General features: G+C 37.8%; 1 protein-coding gene across 22 annotated transcripts in view; it reads right to left on the minus strand.

The window, feature by feature from the left end:
• The window catches only part of TRPM3 (transient receptor potential cation channel subfamily M member 3), a 1,017,461-nt gene that overhangs the window by 287,413 nt on the left and 707,441 nt on the right, over positions 1-22,607 (minus strand). For all 22 annotated transcript variants that reach the window (XM_050760895.1, XM_050760893.1, XM_050760891.1 and 19 more), the window contains exons 4-5: positions 15,266-15,479; positions 11,895-12,019 (exon numbers count right to left, since the gene is read on the minus strand). In XM_050760895.1, coding sequence (XP_050616852.1) covers positions 11,895-12,019; positions 15,266-15,479 — 339 coding nt within the window. The remainder of the gene's footprint in view (positions 1-11,894; positions 12,020-15,265; positions 15,480-22,607) is intronic.

The following is a 22,607-nucleotide window of genomic DNA, read 5'->3' on the forward strand; positions in this document are numbered from 1 at the left end:
ACGAATCGTGGAAATTTGTTTGAATCTGTGTTGCTAATGACTGTGTGAATCTGAGTCTCACTTTTTTAATCTGTAGAAGGGAAATGATAAAACCACTTACCTCTTGGGGATTAGGTGAGATTATATGTGCAAAGTACGCAGCACTATGCCAAGCTCGTAGCAGGCATTCTATAAATGTTAATTCCTTCTCCGCCTCTGCTCTATTTTACCAACTATAAGCTGATTTTCCAATTGTAAACAAGTGATCAAAATGAAATGATATGAGACAAATCAGTGACTTTTGTTTTGCCTGAGATAGAAATCAATGTAAGTAAAGAAAAAAAAATCAGCAGTCTGTTGGCAAAATATGCAAAGTGCTTTTTCTTTGCCATATCCTCCCAGGCATCTAAGAGGGTGATAGTCTGAAACTATTTGATGCTTAACTGAAAAGTTAGAAATAACTTCCCAAATACCTCAAAGGAATACAGTTTGGTCTAATGTGCCTACAAAATCCGTTTAATATTCTTCATAGCAAACAGACCAGCAATCTATTTTTGTGTGAGTTATAATTTACATATCTAAAAAGATTTGCTAATCTTCCTGTTATGCTTTCCAAATTAAAAAAATATCTTTTAATAACATGAATACAAATGAATTTTTTCCTCTGAAAAAATTTTGGAAGTAATGCAGCCATTTTCATTGTTAAGAGATTGTAAAAGACAACTTTTCTTTTTTAGGAATTGTGGGTGTGTGGTAAGAACTATTGTGATGTGTTCACAATTTGTAGATATATTGGATTACCGTGGCATGTTTCTCAGCCAGGCTTTCCAGAGAAAGTAAGTCCTACTGCCCTGCAGCATCCATTGCATATAATGGATCGCTTTCTTTCCTAAGAACAGAGGATGATCCACGTTATGTACTATCTTTGGAGAATTGAGAAGACAGTCACTCAAACAATTTCCCATTTTACAATTCAGATAAGAAACCTGAGTTGAGAAAGGCTGAATGGTGTCTGAAAGGGCTTCACATCAGGTGAGCTTTTACAGTTGGTAAGTACAGTAGTATGATGGGTAGAAAAAACATAGAATGAATAAGACCTACTATTTGATAGCACAATAGGATGACTATAGTCAACAATAATTTAATTATGTATTTTTAAATAACTGAAGGAATGTAACTGAATTATTTGTAACTCAAAGGATAAATGCTTGAGGGGATGACTACTCCTGTATCAAAACTTCTTAGGTACCCCATAAATATATATACCTACTATGTACCCACAAACATTTTTTCAAAATAAAAAATAAAAAATAGTAATATGTATATCTAGAAGAGAAATGTGTTTAGAAACGGATTTTAGACACTTAGTACTCTCTGAGCATCGTGGGCCACAATACCTGTAAGTAATGACATTTGCCTCTCTTTCTTGTCCCTCAAGAGAAAATGAGAGAATTCTTGCCTCATTAATCCATTGTACACCTTTTAATACTGGCTGACTGATAAAATTCTGGGTCCGAGGCCTCTGTATACTTTGACTTTGAAAGAAAGAGGCCCTCTGAGGTGAAGGAGGAGCTGTTTAAGAGGTGAATGGAGGTAAAAGCCCTTTTATAGAAGGCATTAGTAGGGACTGATTCAGAGACACTATGGCACAGCCTTCAGTCAGGCAGAGTGCTTCATTTGTGTTTTCTGCATGGGCTTAAATCAGTGATTCAGAAGCTAATCTAAGAAACCTGCTTGAGTTTTCCTAGCTATTTTCAAGCGTTTCTGATCTCACCCAGAAGTAGTAAACAGGAAATCAAGAGACGGGTGTTCCAGCTCTAGTTCTTCTAGTTACTAATTTCTAACATGGGGCAAGTCTGTGAATTCATTCATTCATTTACTTACTCATTAAGAATTTCGTGAGGAAATATAATGTGTGATAAATATTATGCTGGCTTGAAGAGATACACAATCATGCATCTTGGTAATATCTCACAATAAATGTTCAAAACAGACTCATTGAAAGAAACTTTCGGACAATAGTTTTTCCACCTGTAAATTAGAGGACTTGACTAATTTCTGTTTCCTATCTCTAAAATTGAGTCTGGACAGCCTGTGTTAAACAGTGCTTTTGCTCTTTTCAAGTTAACACAGAATAGTGACCTTCAATGTGTGTTGGCTACAGAAAGAAAAGTAGTTCTTTCCTGTCCTGTGGTCTCCTCCATTTTATGGTGCTTTCTGCGATGCGAGGGCAGTTTGATGACCTGGGACTACTTTTCCAAACAGAATTGAACTGGACTAAATCAGGTTTTTGTGCCATCAAAATCACAGGCCTTCTGCAAACCCAAACCTCATTACCTGCTGAATTGTGTACCAACATGCTCCAGGCAAGCGGCAGAGCAGTGGATGTGTGGCCCAAACAATCATTCTTTCCTAATAGCACCATCATTTTAATTTAGGATGAAAAATATTAGGATTTATTCATCACTTATTGCATGCCAGGCACTGTGATGGAGAATTTTCCAAGGATTAACCCATTGAAGACTTACTTTATAGGTGGAAGGAACTATAGGGGCTCAGAGAGGTGAGGTGTCTTGGTCAAATTTGCCCCACTAATCCCACTCTTTTCTCTAAATCCCATGTAGATTTTAAGAGGGAAGCCAGAGGACCCAGTCTGCTTGTAAATTTGTAGACGATATTAGGGTTGGTTTTACTGCTGGACATTTTTATCAGTGGCTCAGCTGGGCATGAAAGTCCTTCTGATAGCTGATCAGATTATTTCCAGATGAGCTATCTAGAACTGTATGTATACAGAGGTCAGGAAAGCCACCAGCAGGCAGCAAAATGGCTTTGTGCTTTGGAGAGAGAAACAAAAGGAGTGGGGAGATTCTCTTAGGATCAGGCATCCGTTTCTGGGAGGAAAGATGGGATACCGCTGAGAAGTGGGAAGGAACCTGTGCATCTGAGATAAAGGAACATCGGGACTGAGAGAATGAGATGAAAAAAAAGAAAGGCTCTGTGTGTCCTCACAATTGTAGCTAGGCCTGAGCCAGCAGGGCCACTGGCTGGTTATTTCTCATTCAGGCACCTCGGCTGTAAGGATAGGTGTAGAGCAGGGTCCTATTGAAACCTAGATGCTGCCTTTCAGCTCAGCAATCCAAACAAGAGACCAGCAAACCCAGGAATCTATTTCCAAAGAGTTCCCAGATACATTAGCAGTGTGACTCCCACTGAAATCCATGGGTGGAACAATTATGTCTTTCTGCAGCACTTTGAAAATGTGTCCCTTAAGTTGCACACTGCAGAGAGCAGCACAGTCCTCATTTCATGCTTTCCACACAAATGGACTTGCTCCCTTTGCCCAGTCCTGCGGGGAACCCTGTACCATTCAGCTACAGAACCTACTGGCAGTGGGAAAAGGCTCTTGAGTTCTGAAAGAGGTTACATCCTTTAGAAATCACCATGTATGAGTGGGGTGATTAAAAAATGTCTCCAGCAATTCTTTGAAACTCTTCCCTAGTCTAGGTTGGACTCAGTGACTCACTTCTAAGGGATAGAATAAAACAGAAGTGATAGTGTGTGGCTTCCAAAACTGGGTCATAAAAAGGTTTCTCTTAGCTCTCTTTCACGTTACTTACTCTGGGGGAAGCCAGTGGCATGTGTGAAGATGATGAAGCAGCCCTGTAAAGAGGTCCACACGGCAAGGACCTCCTGAATAAGTCATCTTGGAGGAGAATACTGCAGCTCGATCCAAACCCTCAGATGGTGCAGTCCCAGCTGCCATCCTGGCTGTGACCTCAAGAGACAGCCCAGGCCAGAACCACTCAGACAAGCCACTCATACATTCCTGGCCCTCAGAAACTATGAGATCATCAGTGTTTGCTGTTTAAGCCTGATACAGTTTGAGCGCTTGTCTCCCCCAAACCTCATGTTGAAAAGTAATCCCCAATGTTGGAGGTGAGGCTTGGTGGGAGGTGTTTGGGTCATGGGGGTAGATCCTTCATGAATGACTTGGTGCCCTCCCCACGGTAATTAGGGATCTCTTGCTCTGTCAGTGCACATGAGAGCTCTTCGTTTAAAAGAGTCTGGCATTTCTCTTGCTCCCTCTCCTCACTATGTGGTGTGCCAGCTCCCCCTTTGCCTTCTGCTATGAGTGGAAGCTTCCTGAGGCCCTCACTAGGGGCAGATGCAAGCATCATGTTTCTCTTACAGCCTGCAGAACCCTGAGCCAAATAAACCTCTTTTCTTTATAAACTACCCAGTCTCAGGTATTCCTTTATAGCAATGCAAGAATCTACTAATACAAAGCCATTACTTTTGAGGTATTCTCTTTTTACACAGCAATAGATAACTAACATAATAGTGTATTAATATTATCATTATTACCTTCTTGCTTCTTTAAGGCTTTAAAAGGTGTCTTCTCCCCTTTATTCTAAACTGGTTGATGCAGCATAGTTTCATAACCTCTAGTCCCCACCCCCTTGCCACCCAGAGTCCTCTGTGCTGCCTGGCATTCCTTCCCTGGGCTCTAATCAGTTCTGGTTTCTGTTCCATTGGGGTGACTAACATCCTCCACTCACTCTCCTCACATCTCTGACCCGAATACCATCCCTTCTCCATGTGGCAGGTGATCTACATGCTTGCCAGTTGGGTGACCCTAAGCAAGTTATTTATTCTCTGTGTCTCAATGTCTCCATATGTACATGGAGAATAAGAATAATCACCCCATTGAAGTACTCTAAGGATTAACTGAGATAGAAAACTCATCGAACAATGAAAATACGATCTCAAGTAAATAAGAGCTGTTCTTAATATTGAGAAGCAGTATTGGTCTCTATGCTGCAAAGGATAATGGCTAAGAATATGGTCTGGAGAGCTAGGTGGCCTAGGTTTAAATCCCAGAAACATCCTTTACCAGTTAGAGAGTATTGGGAAGATGATAGTAATGCTTAAACTGATGAATTCTAAATGCCACTGTGAGAATTAAATGAGTTTATCTATGTAAAAGTGCTTAGAAGGGTGCTAACAGTAAGCTCTACAGAAGTGTGAATATTATTTTAGTTGTTGTTGGGGCTATTATTATTCTTTCAGTGATGAATGATAAACCTCCAGGTTAAAACTCCTTCAACATCCTGACACCAGTCTTCCACATGTATACTCCCTCCCATTCTCCTTCAGTGACAAGTGTACCCACAGCTGATCTTTCCTCCTTAGCTCTGGGCCCCATCACCTCATGGCCCTTCTAGGAGTTATTCATCACTTATCACCTCTGTCCCTATGTCCCTTTCTACCATCGGCACATAAAGAAACTCCAGTCTCCCCTGTCTTAAAGGAAAAATTCCCTCACACTGTGGCTCCCTTTGGCTACCTGGATCTCTCCTCTTCACAGCCAAAACCTCTAAGAGGTCTCTGCCAAATCTGCTTCTCCACTTTTCCCTCCTGAACCCATTAAAAAGTGCTGCTTTGTCACCATTCTTCTGAAACAGCTTTGACCAGTAATGCCAGTGATATCCATCTTGATGAAATGGATGGGCACTTCCAGGTCTCTGCCTTCCTCAGCCTCTTGGTAGAACTTGGCATTGCCCTTCACACCCTCCTTCAGAAGCACACTCTTCTTTTGGCTTGCATGGCTCCCTCTGACTTTGCTTCTACCTCTCAGACATTTCTTTGGTCTCCTTTGCAGGCTGCTTTTCCTCTGCTCATCCATTAAAAGCTGGAGACCATGAGGATCCAGGGGTAAGCCCTCCTTTTCCTCATTTATATACTCTCCCACTCACCACAATGGCTTTAATTGCCATCTGTATGAGATGCCTTCCAACTCTAAGTGTGTAGCCAGATTGTGCTTCTAAACTTCTATCTCACATACTCACTGTCCTGCCAGATATTTTCATATGATAGATATCTCAAAGGAAAGTCAAAATCGACATGCCCAGATCCAAACTCATCATTGTTCTCACCAGAACCGCATTCCCCACGTAAGTGAACGTGACTAAGGCAGTTAGCTCCAACCTGAGTATGGTCCAGGCTCAGCAAGCATTGGCCCTGTCTGGTATAATTATAACAGATTTGGGCGGGTGTCCTTGTCTCCGACCTTTTCCTCGAACATCCCCAGATACATCTTATCTAACCTAATCATAAAAATCCAATCAACTCCATGCCAGGGCCACTCCTGGGAAGTTTTCTGAGTTTGTAATATGAAGTCATATTTGGCTTGCCTCAGAAATAAGTAACAAATGTACTGACTTGATAACTACATTAAATTAGCAATCAATTGTGTTATTGAACTTGATGTCTCCTGGCTTGAAACATAAAGATGGCATCAAAAGAGCACTTTCCAATTAAACATAAGAACTCTTACAGGCTATAAAACTTGGAGAAATAAATCTATAGTTTAGGGAAAATAGAAGACATCATTGAATGTGAAGATAATTTAATAACCACACAAGATGATGTGTTGTAAATCTACCCAAACACAATTTCCATCCTCAAGTTAAAATGGAAAGAGCTTTGTCTTGTGATTATGTCTGGGTTTTTAAATTGGTATGTGTCTTGTTAATCTAGATTTCAGAGAAGACAAACAATCAAGGCTTCAGAAACTGTTCATTTACCTGACACAAATCTGATAAGCTTGTTTTCTAAAGTAGGAAATCTAAATTCAAACTGTGTCATATGAAAATTATATTTCATTGGAAGTTCTTTCTTGACTTTATACTGGTGATACTTTCAGAATCCTCTATCCAGGTCAAGATTCTCTAGGGACAAAGGAAGGGGCTCCGGTCATGCATCGAGTCTACCTCTGAGTTTGATTTACTGTCACAGATATGTGCCAATATCTCAACCAACAATAAAGACATACTAGCATTGAATATTTTCTAACATCTTACTTGACATACATATATTTAAGAAAATGGGCACTGGGGGCAGTTGGATCTTGGTTTTGATCCTTGTTTACTCAACTATAAAGGGGGTATAATACATACGTTGTAAAGCTAATATATGCAATCACAGAGCACAGTCAAATAAGAGCTCAATAAATTATAATTACTATTATTATGATTATGCTCATAGAAATTGTGTGAAGACAGGCAGAGCAAGTATTTTTATAGAGATGAAACAAAATCTTACAGAGTTTAAGTGGCATGTCAATGTGTCATGTTCATACAAACTATGACATTAAGGGTTAACAAGAAATAATTCAGTCCTCATTTTGGGGAGTTTTTAATTAAGTTGGTGCAATGCACTGAATGTTTATGTCCCTTCTTCCCCCAAATTTATATGTTGAAATTCAAACTTCCAAGGTGATAGTGAGGAGAGGGGATCTTTGGAGGTGATCAGGTCATGAGGGTGGGGCCCTATGAATGGGATTAGGGCCTTATAAAAGGGACCCCAGAGAGATCCCTATCTCTTTCCACCATGTGAAGACACAGCAGGAAGGAGCTGTCCAGCCTCCTGAATTGTGGAAAAATAAATGTCTATTGTTTATAAGCCCCCTGCTCTGTGGCATTTTGTTACAGAAATCTGAAAAGACTAAGACAGTTGGGGAGGAAGAAGACAGCTGTGGGAACATTATAATCAGGGATATGACGTGAAGGGCGAAGTTAGTCAGGAAAGGTGTCCTGGTGGAAGTGAGCCTTGAGCTAAATTTGATGAAGTGTAGGATTATGGATAGTAATAGAGGAGAGGGATGATAGAAATAATATGGAGAAACCACAGAGGTGGAGTCAACCGCAATAACTGAAACAGTATATGTTTTCAGGCCCAAGTGGCAGGGGAAAAAATGATTACCATCTCAGTATTCATAGCCTTATTCCTCACCAAAGTCTGTTGTTTGATCTATTAATTGAGAAAAGAAGGGCTTGATTAAACAGAGTGGATAATATTTACATTTAAAACATCAAGGCTAGTGCTGTCTCAGTTGGGTAGATCACACCATCTTTCAAAGGCTTTAGAGAAAAGCCTATTTCCATCCCACACTGTTTTACCTCCACACCGAATAGGCTGCTCCCTCACCTTCCACCTTCCACCTTGAGTTGCTATCTAAAAAAATGGTTTTACATCCAGATGCTTGGTTTAAAAATGTCCCCACTGTAGTCACAATCATGTGATGCAGCTTGGGTATAGGATTAGAGATGAAGTCATGATAAAAACGTGAAGTAGGTAAGATTTATCATTATCTGTTCCATGACATTTATTTTCCCTGTAGCTTGAATTTCACCATGCCCAATCTCCATCAATATTTACTGAGCACCTACTAAGTGTGAGGCTCTAAGTTGGGTTCTGAGAATCCAAAGACAAATGCTGTGCACTTAAGTAACTTGAAGCCCAGCTGTGAGATGAGACCTGAAGGGAGGTGACTGTTTCAGAACATCTAGAAGCACACTCAAGGACAAGTAAGTTTTCTTCTTTATCTTTAGGACTAGTATTTGCCTTGCTATTGCCATCCTAAAGGGATTAAGATGAATAGCAATTGCTGTGCTCACTACTTCTATCAATAAATAAAATAATTCTAGTAGTACTTGAATGTTCAGCTTCTAAAAGTGAAGCTTCTTCTCGTCTGGAGCCAACCCCACAAAAATAAAATACTTTATATTTTCCATTAGTTTGGAAATAAATCTACTGCAATAAAACATCAGGCATAAGAAATGGAGCCTTTCTTTTATCTTTGGATTTATTTCCAATACATTTCCCAGATTTCCCTTGACATTTATTTTGTACCTCTTCAATATTATTCTGGAGTATAAACAGACTTGACCAAAGATGCAGCTATTCTATTGTTTCGAATGATTGCATTTTGATAGAATTCTGAAGTGGTAAAGATTTTTAATAATACATTGTATTTTTTTCTCTGCTATCTGATGTCTGATGCTAAAAGGTTTTTTTTTTGATGTTTATTACATGTGATTTTGATTATATAAAATGAAAGAAAAAGGACGGATGGCGGTACATTAAGCTAGCTGGGAAGAGTTGTGACTGGGTAAGAAGCTTACCAGATAATATTTCTAATTTGATAATTTTGAGGGGAATCTTCACTAGTGACCACCATCATTTCATTCAAACACCTCTTTTAATGGCAACCTAGCATCATATTACCTTTTAGCTATCATATTGGAATAGTGAACATGTATAAAAATTTATCTCAAGCTATGTCATAAATCTTGTACATTAAAAATAGTACTTTCACTCCAGATAATTTATAAGTTGAAAAACAAACTCTATTATCACACAAGAGCCTGAGAAATCCTAGGTATATTCTAGTTCCCCAGTTTTAAGGGAAGAAAGTAACAGAGTGGTCAAAATTCAATAGATCCCTGTGAAAGATTTACTGAAAAAGTAAAATACAATTGTCTTTCCTGTGTTTTTTATAACCTGCCACTTCCATTTCCTTTTTGCAACAGTCTCTCCCATGGTCCACCTGGTTCTTTGTGAGTCGTGGTTTGCCTTTATGAGACCCTCAGGAACAGGGATGATGGATGCATATATTTACTGAACATTTTTCTGCCCTCTATGCTAGGATCAAGACTATTTTCAGTTGGGAAGGCAGACAATGTCAATAAGTTCCATTGGAAATCGTAAGTTTCTACTTGCATACAACTGGGAAGAAGCAATGAGGAGAAACAAAAGAAGAAGAAAAAAGAGGAGTGAAAGGAGAAGGTAAAGTCAGAGAAAAAGCTGGAATGGGAGGTAGAAGAATCAGAAGTGATTCTTCCAATTCAACAAGGTAAGTAAATGTAATAGAAGTACTGTCTTTCTGCAATCTTATAAAATTTATAATATGAATAAACAAAATAATACAAAGAGTCAGTAGGCCAGCATTCTCTGCAAATGCTTAGGCAACTAAGGAAATTATTTAGTTACTCTATCTTGCATAAAGAAATAATCAACTGCCATTTATTCCTAGTTCATCTGAATGAGGAAGTTCAAAATAGTGTCTGCCTTCAAACTGAAAAATAATAATTTGAGTTTACAATAGAAATCCTGAAGCTATGAATATTTCAAAATGACTTTTGAATCAACATGTTTTTAATAATTAATTAATGTATTAATATACATTATTAAATGATTTTGCTGTTGAAAGCATTTTGGCATATTCTAATTCTTTAAGACATACATTTGTTCCAGTGCAAAATCAACATACAATTAAAAGCCAATTTGGAATCTAAGAATTACCTCAAATATATTGCATGAAAGACTAGCCTCAGATACTTTGAAGAAATTAGTAACACTTACTTTTCCAGTCTGGTCTGCCTATGTAACACTTTGGAAATTGTTGCTGAGATATTCAATTTGTAAATGTAATATGAAACAGCCAATAAATTTTAATTAAGAGAATATTATCTCATCCCTTGACCTATGTATCCTGGATAAATGAGCATTTATATGTGCAATCTGATATCATTGATGTGGACACTTGTTATCACTTAAAATAAAGGTTCTAATGGATTTAAAGTGTTTTTTTAATTAAGGAAAATAAATCATTATATAAAAAAGACACCTGCACTTACATGTTTATTGCAGCACAATCAACAACAGCAAAATTACGGAATCAACCTAAGTGTCCATCAGTGGAGGATTGGATGTGTGTGTATATATATGTATATCCCACTCTATATATATATGTATCATACTATATATATACACACACATACAGATATATATAGTGGGATACTGCCCAGTCATAACAGAGAATGAAATCATGTCTTTTGCAGCAACATGGATGGAACTGGAGTCCATTTTCCTAAGTAAAATAACTCAGAAACAAAGTCAAATACTGCATGTCCTCACTTGTAAGTGGGGGCTACATACTAGGCACACATGGACATACAGAGTGGAATATGGACATTGGACACTACGAAAGGTGGAAGGGGTGAGGGCTGAAAAATCACCTGTTGGGTACAATGTTCACTATTCAGATGATGGGTACACTAAAAGCCTAGACTTAGTCACTATGCAATATATGTACATAAAACATCTGCATTTATACCCCATAAAGATATTTTTTAAGGCCAAAGGAGTTTGTTTGCAGCTTGTGTTTCATGACATTTAGTTTTTTTGAAACATATGTTTTACTTAAAACTGAGAGGAAAGTGTCTGCCGCTCAAATGCATCACAGTCTGTCCCATTTAGGTAAATTTTCAGGAGAAATGCAAGCCCCTGGGGAAATACCTCTGCTCAGGGTCAAATGGATCCTACACCTCCTTTTTCAAATGCCTGCATTGCCACTGGTAACTCATACAACACATTTTAAGATTTGCGAAAGGCAGGACAGTGAGCCCTAGGATGACTTTTTTTTTTTTTTAATTCAACGTACTTTGCATTGCATTTTAAAAAATTGCATATATTTTGTTGTATTAAAATAAGACGGCTGCATTGTATTACATCATAATAGAAGAAGAAGTTTAAGATCAGTTAATTCTTAGCCACTTAAAAAATTTTTTTTTTGTGGCTCAGATAGACCTCATGGTACTTTGAAATGAAAAGAATCTCTCTCTGCACCTCTCAGGAGCTAGGTGAAAGATACTCAAATTATAAAGGTGCTAGAGCCCTGGGGTGCGGAGAGTCTGTGTTTAGTATATCGGTCAATGAGTTCATGTTGCCATATATTAAGTGGTGTTAATGAATGTTAATATCACTATACCAAGAGTAATGGCAGGATTTGATGGGTGAAGAAAGACCACTGCTTGATTTAAGCAGAGAGGGGGTAGGTGGTAAGTCTTCCTTTGGACCTTTCTTGATCATAAGAATTGACCTGGAGTTTGCATAGAGATTTTAGAAAATAAGTATTTGCCCAAGAAACTATTCCTTAACATAAGTTTCATTTTAGTGAGTGGGGACTAAAAGAGTACTATAATATGCACATTTTGAATACTAATTTTGTTATACTTTTCTCATATCACCTCTAGGAGAAGTCGTGGAAAAGGACAGCACTCAGGACTTACATCTCTTCCAATGAGGTCCTCCTGGTTTTCCACAATTCCCCAGGGGGCAATACCTATGGTGCATATCTTTCCTCGAGACTTAGATGCATGATCCTTCAAGGCGTCTCCAACATGACGAATAACACCTTAAAAAAAAAAAAAAAAAAAAAAAAAAGAGAAGCATTAATTTTGTCTTTTAAAGCAAATACCTTCCCATCATTCTAAAGAAAATTGTGGTAATGGTTTCTCCTGAGGTTAAATAAATTGAATATAAAATTTTGACACATGTCTGTACAAACTACTTGTATTTAGGAGGAAACATAAACTCGTGGCTGTAATGCCAAATGCATTGGCCGGATTTGTATATGAATTCTAGCATTGCATTTCTTACTCCAATTTATATGAAAAAACAAAAAGCATCCAATGTCTATGAAAAGAATAAATACAATTTCTTAAACTTAGAAACTCTTTTTCTTATAAGCATAATAATTTGTTAGTATGATTAGGAACCAACAGCTTGACTGCGTCATGTTAAAAGTACCATGTATAATGGTGTGTTAAATCTACACCACAGTCTGTATATGAGTTAAAATCATTCAAAGACATGAATTATTTAGTTTGAGATTGTGTTAACCTTTATGAGAACCTACTCATAAAGACAGTGTTGGATTATTCTGTGGAAAATTTGTGTTAAAATATATAGACACACCTTTTAATCTTCATCATTGTAATTATTTTCCTCTTCTGTTAAAATGACCCACCCCATCATAGTTAAGGGTGAGAAAATTCAGTTTACAAGATGGTAGGCAGCATAACTCTTACCTTTTTAAAAACCATTTAAAGAAGATACAATTTCTAATTCTCTTAACCTCCCTCTCAAATGATCATTTTTATAGGAAGATATAAGATATATCCTCTAAGAAAAGATGTTTCTGCTTATCAAAGTTCCAGTCATTTCTCCAGGAAAAATGTATACCTAGTACCATTTCCTATATGAATGTTGAGTTGGATTTGATTTCTTCTCCATTTGAACATATTGCAGTTTGTAAATTTTGAATAGCTCAGTATGTCACTTAACATGTTCTGCAGTGATTCATAATTACATGTGGAGATGTCTCTTCTAACAGTAAAACTCTTTGAGAGGAAAGTTGGAGGGTCAGTGCCTTATTCGCCTTCCTACACCTCAGGGGCTAGCCTAGAGGAAGGGCTCAGACCCTGTGCACTAAACTAACTAAACACATGAAACACACCAGGCAATTTAATCATGGGAAAAGACATGTGTATTTAAGTAGCCCAATACTGAAATGTTCATAAGATGAAACAGGAAGAATCACTGTTTAAAAAGCAAATAACAAAACAGTGTAAATGGCCATTAATCCATGTTGAGCTATTCAGGGGTGTTGGAAAGAATATCATTTTCACTTATTATCTTATCTATGAATCTTCTGAGTGAGAGTACTGGTAAACAAAAAAACAAAAACCCGAACCAAAAAACAGCAAAACAAAACTTCCCAAAAGAAGACTGTGAATATTAATATTAAATTGTTTCCAGTTGTTTCCAATACAAAACTCCTTTTAGGGCCAAGCTTGGACAAGAAGTTTAACTTTATGGTATGCTCAACTGTCTGCACAATTCTATCAATACCTCTTACCCAACTTTAACACTTTATCGTCAGAACCTCACTTTGGGTATTGGATTGAACACTAAGCCTGGAGTGAGGCAGAGATGAACTCTTGGGTTTGTAGTATGTAGACTATAAATTCTTCTTTTGATATTGAATGCATTTTATGAAAGAATAAAAACAATAAATAGTATTCCAAGTTCTTAGAAATAGAGCATTGGTAAGATTTTCTTTTGAACCTGTAGAACCCGTTGAGTTGGTCTCTATGTGACAGGAATGCAATAGACAATAATCACAGGCAAATGAGGCCTGCTTAGTTGAGAGGGAAACATGGAACCCAAAACCTGAACAGTCATTGAAAGAAAAATTGCTCTGTAGATATTTGATTACCACAGGATAAACAGTAAAGAGCTAAGCAGGTCATTCTAAGATCATGTCAGTGTATGGGCTGCGTCAGAATTTCACATAACATTGAACATGAGCAATCTGCAGACTTCGTCGCTGAAATATCTTTATGTAGCTGTGTGCAGAATGTTCACAAATTCTAGGTATTTAAGAGAATTCTCAGTGTAGGTCTTACTCAAACAGCATCCATACTACAAATGCAAAATTAAACAACATTAAGATAACATGTTATTTTTATTTTTTGAGACACAGTTTTGCCCTTGTTGCCCGGGCTGGAGTGCAGTGACACTATCTCAGCTCACTGCAACCTCTACCTCCCAGGTTCAAGCAGTTCTCCTGGTTCAGCCTCCTGAGTAGCTGGGACTACAGGTGCCCACCACCATGCCGGGCTAATTTTTGCATTCTTAGTAGAGATAGGGTTTCACCATGTTGGCCAGGCTGGTCTTGAACTCCTGACCTCAGGTGATCTACCCTCCTTGGCCTCCCAAAGAGCTGGGATTACAGGCATGAGCCACCATACCTGGCCCAAGATAACATGTTATTTAAAACTAACTGGACCAGAGTTACGTTTAGAATATTCCATTAACTACGAATGTATCCACATGTACAGACTTTGGGGATTGTAATAAGTTTACCTTAACTTATTGCAACATTACCTCTACATTTCCAATTGGCACCTCAGACTTCAGACCCACAGAATATGCCAAAAACATTTACAGGCATCCATTCCATTATCTGGTGCACATCAAAAATGTTCTGCAAATAAGCACTTAACTATAGGTGGGCTGGTAAGAACTGATTTAAGAATGCATCTATAGCACAATATAGATTGCACGAAGGAAAAATTCTTTGGAATTCAGAATGAGGTGTGTTTTCTATTGGCACAGTGAGGAGTTAATAAAATATTTTAAAAAATAAACACATAATGCCCTAGATTTTGCCTTTATGTCCCAGAGGGAAATGTCGTTTTGCAAAAATTAAAGCTATTTGGCACCAAACTTGAAATTGTGTAAAGGACAGAGGTAGAGCTTTCAATTTAAAGTAGAAGTCATTCCTTAAAGAATTACTGGCAACTTAAGCTATTTAAAAATACCCTGTGAACTTCCATTAGTTGTGTTTATGAATTCTGTATAGTCAACTATTAAATATCCCAACCCATTTCTTATGTGTAAGTAATTCTTCTTGGTTAAGAAATAACTTTACAGTTCTCATTTAGATAAAGGAGGGAGAGATAACTAGCAACTATGGACCCATGGGTAGGGATGAAGTGGGGTGATATAGAGATAATTAACCTTAGCAGAAAATTATATCAGGCACAACATTCCCATGGCCTATGTTGACTTTCTCTGTTCCACTTGCAATTACCTGTGTTAACCCCTCCAGTGAATATCCACGCTCCAGTTGTCATAGCTGCTTTTATGAGCCCTTTCCCAAAGACTTGCTTTAGTTTTGGCTGGAGTTCAAAGTTCTGCAGGCCCCCATGGACAGAGATGAGAAGCTTGGGAAGCTCCAACTGCCATTCCTTGGTCATCAGGTGTAAGAGGAGATCAGGTTTTGTATCAAAAGATACTCGCACATACTGGAAGAAGAAAGGACATCAGTTAGGGAGACAAGGCAGGACTGGCTGAGGCTGGTTATCTTTACTGATTGCAATTATATGTGTAGTTATGTGACAAAAATGTCTCATATAAAATCAGATTTTTTTAAGAAGGGGTGATCATTTGCTTTATCAAAAGAGCCTTCATTAGACAAAGAGTTTATATTTTTAAAGGCTTTCTTGAAATTATAATTCATTTTGAAATTATTAGATTTTCTAAAATGCTGCACAAGCATGACTTTTCCCAGACCAAGTTTTTTGCTCAAAGGAAATCATGTTTATATTTCACCACCCTTTACATGTGTATAACAGTTCAAATGTTTCTAATATTTTTCATATCTCTTTATATTAACTAGATGCACATATTATTATTTCTGTGACCCTATTATTTTGAGAGAATGTGAAAGATTCTACAGTTCTACATAATGTAATGAGAATTTTGACATAAGGTAATAGTGAATTATGTTTATTTATAGCTATAACAACTGCATACCAAATGTAATGTTTATCTTTTAAATAACACAGCAAAAGGCAGGACAACTATTCCTGAAGAATAGTTGAAAATTTGAGTGTACAGCAAATATCAAGGTGTTACCAGATGCAACTGGAAATATAGTTATGATAAGTCTATATAAATGAAATACTGTAAATGCATGCAGTAATAAATATGTATGTAACCATATATATAGATACTCATTTAGGTCTCAATGTAATTATATAAAAACTTCAATTTCTAGCTGGAAACAACTGAAAAACTGGGCAAACATAGAAAGTCCTTTGAAATAGGTTTCTGAGCTGGCATGAAAAAAAGAATTATTGAGACTCCTAAACAAAGAAGCAGTTTAGAACCTCAGGAGGTTAGGGAGTACCAAAGCAGGATTTGACCCTGAGTGTTTTTCCCAAACCCTGGAAGACCTGGAGCATCTGATTTAATGGTTGCATGCAGGTTTGAATTTAATGCTTTTATGGGAGTATTTAATATGGGATCCCACATAGGGCTGGTATACTTCAAAGGGATCATCCTCAAATGTAAGAAAGAAAAAAATTAAATAAACTTGATGTACAGAAGAAGATGGCAAAAAAACTTGCCTTCCTCAACCTTGACTCTGGGTGGATGAGGAAAACATTTCCCCTTTTAAATACAGTCAGGCCCCCACACAGGCCTTGCCCATATTCACACCATCAGTATGGTTTGAGAATCGCCAAGCAGTGTTTAATGTTAAATAGTTCTGACTGGAAAATGGTTCCAGATAACTGGTAGAAGTAAATGCAGATTATCTGTGGAAGAATGATATCCATGCCTGATATATCAATCCATGCCTGATATAATTCTCATGGGGAAATAAGTATTTCATAGTAAAACAATAAAATAAATTATACAGGATAAGGCAGCATGAATGAAAACCAATAGAAACAACAGGCACCAGAATAAGATCCTGAAAGTCATTGAAATGATCAGATACAGGCTATAAAATAACTGTTTAACAGGTTAAAAAGCATAAACAAGATGATTGAGTACAAGAGTAAGGAGCAAGAAACTAAAAAATGATGTATACATGCATGTGTATACATCTGAAAAGAACCAAACAGAACGTCCAATAATCAAAATGTAATAATTAAATGAAAATTTAAATGGATAAGTTAAATTACATATTAGCTATAACGATAATAGATCCAGAAGATAAATGAGATGCAGCCAGGAAAACAAAGGATTTGAAAACATAAAAGAAAAATAAAGGAGCTTGGAGGAGATAATCAGAATTATAGATAGAAATAAAAGAGATGATGGGGAGGAGGCAATATTAGAAGAAATATTGGCTGAGTATTCCTCAGAATTATAGAAAGATACCAATTCTAAGATGCAGAAAGTTCAGTGAATTCTAAGCAGGCAAATGACAAGAAACCTCACTTATATACACATTACACATAACACCAAAGGGAGAAGAAATTCCTCAGAAGTAGCTGGAAATAAAGACAGATCATGTACAAAGAATAGTCATTAGACTGAAGACCTACTCCTCAACAGCAACAATAGACACCTGAAGCCAAAACCTTCAATGTGTCAAGAGAAATTACCTGTCAGTCTAGAATTCTATACTCAGCAAAACTATCTTTTAAAAATGAGAGATTATAGATATTTTCACACTGCCAAAACTGAGAGAGTTTATTTCTAGGCATCTTCGCTGAAGGAAGTTGTTTTTGTTTTTTGTTGTTGTTGTTGTTTGTTTGTTTTGAGATGGATTCTCGCACTGTTGCCTGGCCTGGAGTGCAGTGGTGCGATCTTGGCTTACCGCAACCTCTGCCTCCTGGGTTCAAGCGATTCTCCTCCTCAGCCTCCCGAGTAGCTGGGATTGCAGGTGCCCAACACCATGCCCAGCTACTTTTTTTGTATTTTTAATAGAGTTGGGGTTTCATCATCTTGACCATGCTGGTCTTGAACTCCTGACCTCGTGATCTGGCTACCTTGGCCTCTCAAAGTGATGGGATTACAGGCATGAGCCACTGTGCCTGGCCTGAAGGAAGTTTTAAAGCATATATAGGAGGCAGAACTTACATGATCCAAAATGGATGATCTGGGTTGTAAGTTAGGAAGATAAACTAAGATATTAGTTAATATAAGGTCAATCTAAAAAAATTATTGGGTATATAATATAATGTCTCATTTACAGTGGAAAGTGATAGAACTAAAGCACTGGACAATACAGCATATAAATGAATGGCAACAGTTAGAGTTTTGACATTCTAAAGCCTATGTTGTGTGGGAAACAACGGAAAATTATTAATTCTGGAATTTAAGTATGAATGTTGAAGTTGCATAACCACAAAATGAATATGCCTGCATGTAATCATACAAACATGTGCTTTTGGATTCATAAATAAGATTATCCAGGAGATGATAATTTATTGCCATACTTTTGGGTTTGGAAAACCCCATGGTTTCAAAGCCTCAAAAACTGTTTGTCTATTTTTTCATTAAAGTATATTCAAAATATATTTAGCTGAAGCATGAGGCAAAAGCAAGCAGAATATGAAAGCAGCTTAATAAAATAAATTGCATCATCAAGAGATACCAAAGAGCTAAAGTTTCCTATACATATATGCCAGAAATTCAAAGTGTTGGCATCCAGTACAGTTATTTCTATATTGATTTGATTTACCTAGCAAAAAATGATTCCAGAATACAAAGTAAATGTTGACAATTTTAGCTAAGTACATTATATCACCGGGATTTGACTAGAGTTTACTATATGAAAAATGGCATCTTTTGTGCACAAACTCTCATGCGGAGGGCAAAAACTTTCAGATATCTATCAACAGAAATTTTCACCAGTGTGTACTTTTGTGCCATACAAGGAGCATTCGGGCTGAATAGGGGATATTGGAGTATCAGAGGCCAACAGAGGAATTTCTTAAGTCCAAGCTTCTTTTAAAAATCTTCACTGAGAGTCTCTTTATAAGAGAAATAATTATAACGAATGCTATGAAATAAAAGAATAAAGAAAAGAATAAATAAATAAATAAAGGGGCAGAAGAACACTTTGGAGGTGTGGGGTACGCTTATGGCCTTGATTGTGCTGATGATTTCCCAGATATATTCTTATCTCCAAACTCATCAAGTTGCATATACTAATTATGTGCAGCTTGTTGCATGCCAATCATACCTCAGTAAAGTAGTTTATCATAAAGATGAAAGAATAACATTGTTTTCTGTGTCTGTACACTATTACTTGAGTAGTGTGGTTTAGTGAATTGAATAGTTAAAATTTGGGGGTCCTGCTGAATTGAATTTATTTCATTTTGACTAATTCCAGAACAGGTTATTTAGTAAAATAAAGTAGAACTGGGAATTGCAAGGCTTCCAAACTACACAAATCAAGAATGCTTTAGTGTGAGACATGGTAAGAAATTGCTTTTCAAGTTACTGTTCTCTTATTTATCAACTTTAATATCACTTTAAAGAACTCCAATTTAATGTGGACCTATGTTCTCCTAAAGTGAGATATAAATTACACTTTTCTTAAAGATAGAAAAGCATCTAAAGTATAAAAATACTCCTAAAAGTATTTGCCCCTTGCAAGACTACACAGTAATTCCTAACATTTCTGAGTTGTTGTGACTGTGGCTTTTGGAACCCCAAAATTCCTCATGTAGATCTGAACCTACACATTTCATCTAGCCACAACGCCACTACACTCCAGCCTGGGCAACAAGAAGGAGACTCTGTCTCCAAAAATAGAAAAAAAAAAATCCCAAAAAACAAGAACAACAAAATAACTGGACTACAAGAACCTTGTGTATTTACTGTGCACCAGGCACACACATGCTGTGAGATACCAGAGCCATAGTTAGTACCTGGGAATAGATATACATACATTATTAACTCACATTGGGTGAAGGGAGATTACAATTCATACTAAATTAGTACAGATACCGTGTAATAATTTCAGCAAACTTAACTAGCTAAGTGACATATTATGGAGTTCAATTATTCATACTAATTGGTAATAAATAAATGCATTTTTCGGAATAAGCCTCCCTTGATAAATAATTTACTTTAGGAATTCTGTAGTTACACATACAATATAACAGTAAGAAATGAAAAGGGTCTACTTATTGATCAGGTGAGCAGCTCACTGAAAAAGACCAATAGATCTACTGAATATGTTGAAATTCCTTTTGAAGTAGCCTAACCTAAAGAAAGCTGTGTTCATTACCACAGAATGTCTGTTACTCAGCTAGTAAGCAATCAAGAGAGTGAATGAATGAATGACCTAAGAGATCCCCTTGATCCCAGCTCCCCATCTTACAGATGAAGAAAGGGAGACAGTAGGTGAGGTCACACTACTCGTGGGCTCTCTTCACATTTTTTCTCTCTGCTCACAATTACTTAACTCTACTAAGAAAAAAAATCCTGGCAGGGCGAGGTGGCTCATGCCTGTAATCCTAGCACTTTGGGAGGCCAAGGCAGGTGGATTACCTGAGGTCAGGGGTTCAAGACCAGCCTGGCCAACATGGTGAAACCGTCTCTACTGAAAATACAAAAAAATTAGCCAGGTGCAGTGGCGCGCACCTGTAATCCTAGCTACTCGGGAAGCTGAGGCAGAAGAATTGCTTAAACCCGGGAGGCAGAGGTTGCAGTGAGCTGGGATCGTGCCACTGCCCCACTGCACTCCAGCCTGGGCGACAAGAGTGAGACTTCAGCTCCAAAAAAAAAGAAAAACAAAAATCCCCCAAAACAAGAACAACGAACAACAAAATAACCAGAACACAAGAACCTTGTATATTTATTGTGCACTAGGCACAGGCATGCTGTGTGTTCTACTTGTACCTTCTCATGTACTCCTCCCAACAACAGGGATGTTGGTTTCACCCACGTTTTACTGATGGGGACAGAAAGAATCCATCATGTTCTCAAGTTCACTCTGCCAGTATGGGAGTGCTCATAGCCCAGGTCTGACTCCAGGGCCCTTTCTCTTTACCTCAAAGGTTTAAATGGCTCTGTCTCTCGGTACTTCTCTGTTTCCTTCACCTATGACAAATCAGTCTCCATATTCTAATGGTCCACTTATGAAAACAGTGCTCTCAACCAGCTTCTTTTCTCTATTTCTTCAGTTGCCATTTTAAGGATATATTCTTACTAGGATGTCCATTTGAATTACAGCAACAACCTCCTACTGACTTCTCTATGAGACACCAAAAGGCAGATTTCTTTCTCCAATCCCTTTTGGACCATATTATTTTTCAATTAAAATTCTTCCATCAGATATAAACTCCCCATTCTTGCCCTCACCATCCCCTATAACTTGACCTGATCTTGCCAATTCTGAGGCTTTCCTCACTTCTCTCTGCATTTGGCCAGTGCTGCTCCCCCCGCAAGTCCTAGATAATGCAATATCTCCCCTTTCATCTACAGAAAGCATTCTCATCTTTCAAAGGCCTTTGTTTCTTCCAACATGACTTTTCCTGAGAATGCAAGTTCAGGCTGATGCAATACAACTCTTAATCAAACCCAGTGTGATATATTTTTTTTTTCTGGTTGTTTTTCCCATGTGTCAATTTTATCTCTCTATGTTGCAAGAGCTTTTAAGGGAGGAGACAACCCTTCATATTGTCTTATGCCCAATTTCTGCCTCCAAAGAAAGAAGAAGTAAAAACTAAAAGGCAGAAATGAAATCCACAGGCAGACAGCCCGGCACCGCACCCTGGGCCTGGTAGTTAAAGATCGACCCCTGACCTAATTGGTTCTGTTATCTATAGATTACAGACATTGGATAGAAATGCACTGTGAAAATCCCTATCTTGTTTTGTTCCGATTCAATTACCGGTGCAAACAGCCCCCAGTCACATACCCCCTGCTTGCTCAATCAATCAGGACCCTCTCACATGCACCCCCTTAGAGTTGCGAGCCCTTAAAAGGGACAGGAATTGGTTACTCGGGGAGCTCGGCTCTTGAGACAGAAGTCTTGCCAATGCCCCCGGCCGAATAAACCCCTTCCTTCTGTAACTCGGTGTCTGAGGAGTTTTGTCTGCCGCTCGTCCTGCTACACTTTGAGGGGAGGGACTGTGTTTGACCTGACCATGTCTTTTTGTCTTTAGTAAGCCTTTCAGCACTGGCTATGAAGTAGTCACTGTCTTGGAAAGAAAACAGAGTTTAGAGATATCTTGGCAATCATGGGACTCTTGTTCCATTCTTTTGCTTTTCAAATGAGGATACAGAGACCCAGGGAAGGTGAGTGACTGGAATATCAGAGCCAGTTATTCAACAATCCTTTAATTCATTATTGAAGCTACTGTTAACACTGGCAGCTTTAGATGGGGCTGTGCTTCTCTAATTTTAATGTGCACAGAACTTACCTGGGGACCTTGTCAAAAATATCGTCTCTGATTCAATACATCTGGGGTAGGGCTTGGGCCTCTGCATTTCTAACCAGCTCCCCAGGGACCACATGAGCAGCAAGAATAATAACTTTTCCCCCAGACCAAACATCCCAAATGATGTGTCTTGTGTTTGTTATTTGGTCAAAGAAAGAGCACTCAGTATTTTACATGAAAATCCAAAGGAAGATTTAGGAAGTACTAGAAGAATTAGTAAGGCCACAGTAAATATGA

Source organism: Macaca thibetana, chromosome 15, assembly GCF_024542745.1.
Source record: "Macaca thibetana thibetana isolate TM-01 chromosome 15, ASM2454274v1, whole genome shotgun sequence".
In the NCBI taxonomy this organism is placed as follows: Eukaryota; Metazoa; Chordata; class Mammalia; order Primates; family Cercopithecidae; genus Macaca; species Macaca thibetana.